The 9,949-nt window shown below is 39.6% G+C and overlaps 1 protein-coding gene across 8 annotated transcripts in view; it reads left to right on the top strand.

The window, feature by feature from the left end:
* NALCN (sodium leak channel, non-selective) overlaps positions 1 to 9,949 on the top strand; it is a 368,748-nt gene that overhangs the window by 275,301 nt on the left and 83,498 nt on the right. For all 8 annotated transcript variants that reach the window (XM_032246166.1, XM_032246167.1, XM_032246168.1 and 5 more), the window contains 2 exons: positions 2,497 to 2,633; positions 3,848 to 3,989. In XM_032246166.1, coding sequence (XP_032102057.1) covers positions 2,497 to 2,633; positions 3,848 to 3,989 — 279 coding nt within the window. The remainder of the gene's footprint in view (positions 1 to 2,496; positions 2,634 to 3,847; positions 3,990 to 9,949) is intronic.

Genomic DNA, 9,949 nt, shown 5'->3' with positions numbered 1-9,949 from the left:
CAAAAAAAAAAAAAAAGAAAGAAAGAAAGAAAGAAAGAAAGAAAAAGGCAGTGGAATGCCATTGAAAGGTTTTAAGACAGTGTGAGAAGATTACAATAACCACGGAATGAAGAGCAGATTAGAAAGAGCCTACGCAGATGGAAAGACTGCTGCAGGGTGTGCAGGAACCCAGGGGTATCATTGGCCAGGGAGGCACTGGTGGGGACGGGGGCAGTGGGCCGTCCGAGAGGCTTTTAGGAAAGAGTTCGTTGTTTTCATTTCAAGGATACGTCCCGATTAATATACCATTTGCCTATGTGTCTCTTTGAAAACACTGAATTCTCATAAAATACGCATACCACTCCTGATATATCTAAGCCCCCAAGTCAACTATTCTGACCATGCGTCTGTATTCTGCTGCCCAGGAAATCTCTTGGAGTAGCAGTAGTGCCTTCATTTTTTTTTTTTTTCTTATTTTTCTCTCTTTGCTCTCTACCTTCTGTTCCCAAGTACCCTGTTCCTGTATCCACCAGAGTGGCCGTCTATTGTATTATCATTGTCTGTTTATAGAACTATCTACCCAGCCACACTGTGGGCTCAGTGAAGACCAGTGCAGTGACTTATTTATTGTTACATACCCTGTGCAAAACCTGAGATGTTGGCTAGGCATAGCACAGAACCTGACCTATAAGATTTGATTTATAAGTGACAATGTCAATGTATAAAAAAGAGTCAGCGAATGCATGAATTAACAGATACTTTAGTTCTGCTCTGTCTCACCACCTTTGGCCTGATATACCTGCCTTACACTCTGATGTGTTCTAATCAATGAACTGCTTTTTCTGTTTCTGCTCTACTTGCCACTGACAAATATTTTTCTACCACTTGTATCAACTTTTAGAAAACAAGTCTCTTCCTAGTAAATCTCTTTATTTGTGTATGGAATCATTTTTCTAATTGTCTGCACCTCACGGAGATGCTACTAGTTCTTGTTTTGTGCCTCTGGGAGCTAATTCCTTACCACTGTCGTCATCATAACCATCGAAGTGTTGAGAACGTGCCATTTTGCACACATTACTGTGTTGAGCACTCTGGTTAGCAGGGGAGGAAGGCAGTGAACAGCAGTGACTTCTTCTCTGAATAAGATTACCATCTAAGACAGAAAACCCAAAGGCTACCCACAAATCAAATCAGACATACACATGGCTAAGGAAAATGTTTATGTTACACAAAACAAAAACATAAGAGCAATTTCTGCAGCCTAATAAGAAAACCAGAAATCAGGATGTGTAATCTCATCATGAGCTCACAACCAATTGGATAGTTGAGTCATCTATCATACTGAAATGGGGACGTTTCCCCAAGAAGAAGCCCTTGTGTTCTCTTTAGCCAGATTGTATTTCCACGTGTAGTATGGATGCATTGCCATGTCCTCCTGTTTTAAAAGCTCTCTTGGCCTCTCATGTTTATCTTTACACAAGTCCTAAGACAAATCGCGGTTATAAAGTAAAAGCATACCCAACAAGGAGGTAAATGAGCTGAAGGTTTTTGAAACCTGCCTCCCAAATCCCTCCAAAAAGGCAGCCTGAATTAAATGTATTATTTGAAAGGGATCAGCATTACAAGATGGAGTTTACGAAGCCAGGACAGAAGACAGGGCAGACATGGGGAAGTGTGTTCCAGTCTGTAGACGCAGTGGAGGGGAGAGGTAAACAGAAGTAGAGAGGGACTCCCAGACATCAGCACTGGGGGAGAAAAAGAGAGCATAGGAAAGCATCGCATGAATTCTGCAAGCCACGGTCTGTATTTTAATGTCTTAGTTCAGCCTTGGTTCTAGTTTACGACGGTAAACCTCAGCTTCCCTGAAATTCAGTTGGTAGAAATATAAATACATACTCTTAAATAAATCCATTTGATTGTCATTTCTCACAAAGATAACATATGGCACTTTAGTTCATCATTCGCAAGCATGTTTACAGCAAATTGCAAAACTCTTGCTGTATGGACCAAATGCGCCATTTCTGCATTGAGCTTTTCTTTTTTAATCTGCAAACGACATACTCAATTTTCTTGCCATTGTATCTCTTCACAACTACTACTACTTGGCATGATTCTGTAGTTAATTTTTCTTGTTTTTCCGTGGTGTTTAAAATTTTTAATTCTAGCATTATACATGTGTGAGACAAATTTTATTGTTTAAATATGTGAGTAACAGTAAATCATTAAAAATATCTGAGGTGAAAAGAGGCTTATCTTTAGGAATAAAATAACATAAAGTTTTCCTCAAATGTTTTCTCTGGTTTAGTATTTTTTAATTTTTGTTTTTGTTTTAATTTTTCTGGAACTCAAAAGTTTTAGCTCCTAGAGCGATTTATGGCATATACTTGGTAGGCCTTTGCTGCCATCTACTGGCATTTTCTGTAATTACTTAGTATTGCTCCCATTGTGTAACTATTGTGTAATTCATGTCTGATAGTATTATAGCTTCCCTCTTTTTTTCTTCTGTTTTTTCTTTAGTTAAAGCAAAGTGAAGCAAATGCAGACACCAAAGAAAAGCTCCCTTTGCGCCTGCGAATTTTTGAAAAATTTCCAAACAGACCACAAATGGTGAAAATCTCAAAGCTTCCTTCAGATTTCACAGTTCCTAAAATCAGGTACCGAAGTATTTCTTTAATTGCATGTTTCACATACGTTGTAAAAGACTCATTATCTTAAATCTGAGTTAACCCTTCTTTTAAGTGTTTGTGGGTTTGATTTCTTTCTATTTTGTTGTTATCTATCTTTCTACTACCTCAACCTGTATTTTTTTAAATAAAATGACTCTTTTAAGCAATGTATTCAGAAAAAAGTCACGTTATAACTACAGTAGCCTAAGCAAGAAGGCTACTTCCCATCGCTTCTGAGATGACTCCTCGGGGATGGGACCTCCCAGCAAACTGGCAAAGCTCCTCAGTGTTGCAGGGACGGCAGGTAGACGTCAGTCTCTGACCCCAACCATATAAGAATAAAATTGCCTCTGTGGTGCTTTTATTTTCAACAAAACAGAGGAACCACAGCTGTTCCGGTTTCCATACTACTACAGCGTTTATTTAAGCTACCATGCCAGGTTGCCATGTAATTTGTCCTCCGTTTTTTAAAAGAAGAACCGTGCCATCTTTCCATTCATACTAATTTGATTTTTCGCCGTTTGCCCTCCAGTTAAGCAAATGCATAAAAGATGCTTTAAACACCTATTTTTAATAATAAAAGGAAATGCTTGTAGTTCTAGATCAAGAAATTCCAAATACAGTTATAGTAATATGTCACTAGTTTTAAAAATCATTATGTAGGGGTTATAAAAGTATGAGACTGGATGTAGTACCATAATACTTAAAATTCAAATAGAAATAAATTTGCATTTCTGATTTGAAAAAAAACAAAATTAATTGAATTTGGTTATTTGAAGGGATGTTACTTGAATTTTTATTATGCTTTGAAGATCAGGTGAAGGCACTTGCTTTTGAGTCTGAAAATGTAAAATTCTTTCTTAATCATTCTTACGATAAACGGACATTTAGAGAGAGGAACAAATTCTTCCAAGTCTTAGAGGAGAAAAAAAAGTGTTTTATTACCACAATAAGATTCAAAAAGCTACTGTCAGTTAATGAATAATATTACTTAAAAATTCTTTCAAGGATATTGCTTTTTTAAGCAGGAGTCACTGAGATTCAGGAAGCTGTCGCTAATGAACTATGTTAGTCATAATCTAGTTTTCTATGATCTATTGTCACTGCTTTATCTTTGCTCAAGCAAACTCATCATTGCAAAATGCTGCCACTTGCTCTATTCCATTAATAATGCGTGATGTGCGTGTACTTCATTTGAAAAGGGAGAGTTTTATGAAGCAGTTTATTGACCGCCAGCAACAGGACACGTGTTGCCTCCTGAGAAGCCTCCCTTCCACCTCCTCCTCATCCTGCGACCACTCAAAACGCTCGGCAATTGAGGACAACAAATACATTGACCAAAAAGTAAGATCCGCTGCTTCAAATAGGCAGGCTTCTAAAAAGCACGTATGTTTGAGAAAATGAGCCGCAGAGTTCTTAAGGGTCCTGGAATCCAATTTCTCAAGAGAATAATGAAAAAGAAAAAGATTTCATTTGTAAAAGTGATCATGAAACCTAACATTTTTTACTTTATGCATTGAAATTTTGCATTTCTCCACGTAAGGTTTTGAGCTGTGCCACCACGTGGCAGCCAATGGACTTTGTAAGATTTAAGAGCCTCCCAAATCTGCATTTTCTCAGGTGCAGAAGGAAGGGCTGGGATCTCCACGGCTCAGTCCAGATGCAATGACCTGTCACCTTCTGCAAATGCAACTCCTTATGGATACTTACTACATCAGGGAGAATACCAGAGCAGGTTTCTCTAAAATCAGTCAAGAGAACTCCCATTCATTCAGTGCTTAGTATGTGGAAGGAACTGAGGTACAAGAGCTCATTCATGATCTTCATGATCTAGTTTATCTGTTTCATTATCATTTGAAAAGTAGACAGGAAAAAAAATTTCAGAGTCTACAACAAAGTATCAGTAGGGAATCATATATAAATAAAGCAAATTTAGGTAAAGAAATGTAATTTTTCATTTATTCACTTTTTAAAAAATAATATAAGGGCTGGGCACCATGGCTCATGCCTATAATTCCAGTACTTTGGGAGGCCAAGGCAGGTGGATAACTTGAGGTCAGAGGTTTGAGCCCAGCTTGGCCAACATGGTAAAACCCTGTCTCTACTGAAAATACATAAATTATCTGGGCGTGGTGGTGGGTGCCCGTAATCCCAGCTACTTGGGAGGTTGAGGCAGGAGAATCACTTGAACCTAGGAGGCAGAGGTTGCAGTGAGCTGAGATCACACCACTGCACTCCAGCCTGGGCAACAGAGTGAGATTCCACTCAAAAAAAAAAAAAAAAAAAAGACATAAGACATAAAGCGTATTGTCTACATACAATAAGTAAACATATTTATATATACACACACATACATATAAATATATACCTATGTATGTATGTATGCATAGTATCAAACTATATATATATATATATATATGTATGTATCAGTTTGATCACATAATCAATATCAGTTTAGTTAGAAAATGAAAGATTCATAATTGTTCTTTAATATTAAAAAGATTAAACAGTAGAGTTTACAAAAACATCCAGTTCACTTGCAAGTATATCACTTTGGAATTCCTAGTGTATTTTTTATTCCTTTGCATTGTTACTGCCCTTTTTCTTTTGCTAATTATGAAATCCATATTTCTCTATGATCGTATGAAAATAAAATGCCAACTCTTTCACCCTCCAGGATCGTCTTTCTCTCTGCATTCCTTCCCTTCCCACAGGAATAAGCCCTTTGGCATTCCCTTGCCTTTCTCTTTTTCTCACCTCTTTCTCGCCTCCCCTCCCCTAATGTGATACTGCTTTCCCCATTTACCTCTCCCTCAGTTCCCAGGGCCTCTGCTGTAGGTTAGTCATGTTGCTCTTGATAACAATAACGATTATTTTCTCTGCAGGACGTCTCTTCTTTTTCAAGGATTTCTATGTGTTGGTTTTCCTTCATCCACCCAAAGATGCCATTCTTCTATCTTTGCAGAATCTAAGATTGTAGATGACAAGTCTGATGCCAGTGTCATTTTTTTTAAGTCAATTAGGATTTTTTTTTGGTAGACTTTGTTCGCTTGTTTCTTTGGGGAAACTTGTAAGATTTTCTGTGTATCCTTGGAGTTCAGAAGCTTTCTCAGGATATGCCTTATATGTCTTTTCTCATCAGAACTGCCCAAACTAGACAGTCTTTTCAGTTTGCCAACTAAGATATTTGGTCAGGGAAATTTCCATTTATTTTGTGTTCAGCTGTTACTCTTCCATCTGCTTCTTTCTCCCCTAGGATTGCGGTCTCTCTATTTTTGTTCTGTGCTTGGTCTTCCAGGACACTAATTAGATTTCAGCTGAGATCATCCTTTGCTTCTAAATTTCTAGTGAAAAATTATGATATGGACATATTACCCTTAACTGTCCTTAGAGGCTTTACTTCTATCTTTTTTTTTTTTTTTCTTTTTGAGACGGAGTTTCGCTTTTGTTACCCACGCTGGAGTGCAATGGCACGATCTCAGCTTACTGCAATCTCCACCTCCTGGGTTCAAGCAATTCTCCTGCCTCAGTCTCCCGAGTAGCTGGGACTACAGGCGCGTGCCACCATGCCCAGCTAATTTTTGTATTTTTAGTAAAGAGGGGGTTTCACCACGTTGGCCAGGATGGTCTCGATCTCTTGACCTCTTGATCCACCTGCCTCGGCCTCCCAAAGTGCTGGGATTATAGGCGTGAGCCACCGCGCCCGACCTATCTTTCTATTTTGTTATAGACAAAGTCTTGCTCTATTGCTTGCGCTGGAGTGCAGCGGCTATTCACAGGCACAGTCATTGTGCACTATAGCCTTGAACTCCTGAGCTGAAGCTATCCTCCTGCCTCGGCCTCCTGAGTAGTTGGGACTACAGGCATGGCCACCATGCCTGGCTTTTTTTTCTTTAATTAAACATCACCTCTCTTATTCACAGTTACAATCCACTCAACACTGTGCACAGGGCATGGAAACACAAGGTCATATGTCAATGGATAAACAAGTGGGAAGACAGTGGCTTGGCTTCAGCCAGAGTCTAAAATTGTAGTTTATGTAGACTAGGAAGCAGGTTGTTTTCTATTTTGTTTCCAAAGCAGACTGTAAGCCAGAGGTCTGGGCTGTGGTTGTGACCACTTATCTCCAGGAAGAGAACCGAGAGCTGGTATCCGTTATGCCCAAAGTCACAAAACCCAGACATGCATTTAACAATCACCAGTAACACTATTCCACTGGAAACACAAAATTGAAATATTAGTTTATTTTCTCTCTAAAATGAAATGTGACTGTTTCTCACATTTCCTAAACATGGTATTTTGATTTGATGAAGAAAAAAATAAAAAGATTCTTGACGGGTGTGTTCAGGGTTGAGGAGGAGTCTAAAGAGAACGTGGCGCACCCCTCTGTGTACCCACAGGAAGCGATCCCTCCCGGGTACAGTTGGAATAACACTGTTTATCCCACACAGCGTGCATTATTACAGCAAATGCTCCCACTTGGAAAGTGGAATGTCAAAAACCTATTTTCTGGTCATCCAAGAACCCTACTGTGGGAGCGACAAGAAAACCGCTCCTGTTACTATCCAGGCTTTCTTTAACTTTCTTTGACTCGATCTAGGTTGTTAGAAAAGTGGGCTTAACTCCCTTCAGGATCCACCATTTTCAGCAATAGTTCCACCAGTTCTTGGTGTTCTTCGTAAGACCTTAGGATTTGTCAACCTTGCTGAGTGCCCCTGGGTCAGGGAAATCTGAAGCAGAAAATCCCTCTTCAAAGGATTTCAGTGATAAGGATTTAATGGCAGCAGAAATTGAGGGCAAAGCAGTCTGGCATTTGTATTATAAATACAGCAAGCTTTTTTCATTGTTATTAAGAAACTTGAAAGCCACTTAAAAACAAGAGTACATAAACACAGAACAAAAAATTCTGATTACAGACCGTACCACCATTGGCTCCCCTTATAAGGTATTTTTCAGGGAGTACTTGGAAATTTCCATTAAAATCCCAATTGCCTTTGGAAATGCTAGTCACAGTAAAGTGGCAGGTAAGGTTCTTCCCTCTACATGAAAAAAAGAAAACACCCAGCACTCTGCAGATTGTGCAAATTGAGGCTGTTTTTCTTCAATGACTGGCATGAAAGAGAAAGAACATTAGGCTGGCTTACCGGTGATTCTCATAACACGCACCAAGGAACAATAAAATAAAACTGTTCTCTTAATGGTTATCTTGTACTAGGAGAAACTTCTGACCTCCGCTATGCTAGAGGGAATCACCTTTCTCTTTCCAAGGAAAATAGTGAGGCCCCAGGTGCCTGGAGACAGCAAGTTAAGGCAGATAAAAACTACTGACAGCAGCCCCACAAGGGGGCTGAGGCCTGATGAAGCATTGCAGAAAACACAAGAGCACATTAGGCAAGATTTTCTCCCAGTAATTACCCCGGCTTTGAACAGGGATGAGTAATTCCCATGGCAACCTCACTTTGCAGAAGCCACGTTTTTAAAAATAGCCCTGGCGGATCACCTTTATTATATAGTTTAAAATACCTGTCCTTCTCCCAGAAAACAACCAGCAAACAAAAATCTTTAAAATCTTAGGGCTAACCCAGATCCTAAAAGGAAAAGACAGGAAAGAGTGTTTTCCTGCCTGTCCTTTGAGACTCCATAGAAACGACCTTTCCCAGTGGTCATTCCCCAATCCCTTTCTCCTCCTACGGTCGCCCCACCCTGCCCCCCACTTTCCTGTGAGCAGTTGTGAGAGGTTCCTTTTCTTCCTGATTCAAGAATCTTGGGAGGAGTTATTCCAGCTTCCAAGCAGAAAGAAATCAAGCAACAGTTTCTTGTATTTTTCCTCCATATTATTGAAATTAAACTCTAGGTTCCTAAAGCAGAGTGGTGATTAATAAAGTGAGATGTGAACTTGTCTTTCCAGTAACCCTGTCATAAAGGCAGCCCACTCTGTCCTTCAAAGTGAGACATCCAGTCAAGGTCAAGGTCTCCCCTGCGGTTGAGTCTAGGGCATCTCACTGCCCTGTGGCCTGAGGATGGCTCTGCCCTGCTGTCTTGGCTGATGCACCATTTCCTATGTTAGAACCTGTAGTATGCTGGGAAGCATGAGCAAACCTCCCGGAGCCATGCCAGCCTGAGACAAATGGAGGACGAGGGCTGTCCCAGCACCTCCACCTTGTGCCCCTGTACTTCCCAGCATAGAATCAGAGCCCATATAATAATGAACAGTGAATATTTCTCCGACAGTAGAGCAATATCTGCCCACCCTCTTGTCAGCCTCTGTTCTGCTAAGCATATAGATAGTTATTTAATCAGCCTTCACAATGAACAACTAACTTATGTACAGTAAAGAGGAAAATGACCAATGGAATGACTATGTTTTGTTTACTCGTTTTATTTCATAAGTCATCAACATTCATTCAGTCATTCAACAAACATTATTTATAGAGTATCTATTATTCATCTGCCATTCTCTGAGCTGTGGGAATTCGACAGTGAGCAAGATGCAAACTGTACCCTTTAGAAGCTCACAGTCGAATGGGAGAAAATGCACATACATGCATGAAAGTAAAAAGTATTACAGAAACCATGAGACATGGCCCTCTAAGTTCTCCTTACAGAAGAGGCATGATTGATTGATAGAGGAAGAAAGTGCTCCAGGGAAAGGGACTTATATGGAAAGGCACGCAAAGCCTCAGATGCTTGGTGTAACTGAGAGAAGCGGGTAGAAGAGTGATTAACTGCTGCAGGCTCCAACCCTCATCTGTAAAGTAGAGATCATTCTCGTTTTCAGGGCTTGTTATGAGAATCAAATAACGTCATATGTTAAATACCTAGCGTTGCACCTGGCCTAGCATATGTTCTGTGCCTCTCAAACCAGATAAGAAAGGTTGCTGTTATTAAACCATACCATGAAGTCAGACTCAGCAAATAGACCTCTATTCATCAATTGGGACAAAAGACTTTTAAGTAAATTTAACCTTCAGACTTAAGTCTAGTTGTGTGCAGTGTATTAATTACTGATCAATTTCCTTATTGTACCTGAGTCTGATATTTTTTTAGAGTTTAATTTTTGTTGATATTTTAGTTGCTACCCCCATTGTCTATATAGCGTCTTCGAATCTCAAGAAGTTAAGTCATTCTGGAAAGATTTACTCTTCTGTTTTGTTGATTGCCATACAGCATTTTATAATTTTCCCTATTATTATAGACTGCTTGATAATTTGTTCTTGTAACTCCTCACAGAGCAAGTTACTCAACTTGATCTATAATTTCCAGGATGAATGTTTATTCACCTTAGGGAGAGAGAGACAGAGAGA

This window comes from Sapajus apella, unplaced genomic scaffold (assembly GCF_009761245.1).
Source record: "Sapajus apella isolate SASKATOON/1434 unplaced genomic scaffold, GSC_monkey_1.0 scaffold60, whole genome shotgun sequence".
NCBI classification, from domain to species: domain Eukaryota; kingdom Metazoa; phylum Chordata; class Mammalia; order Primates; family Cebidae; genus Sapajus; species Sapajus apella.
Note: the sequence above shows the minus strand (reverse complement) of the source record. Positions and strands in the feature narration are given on the sequence as shown.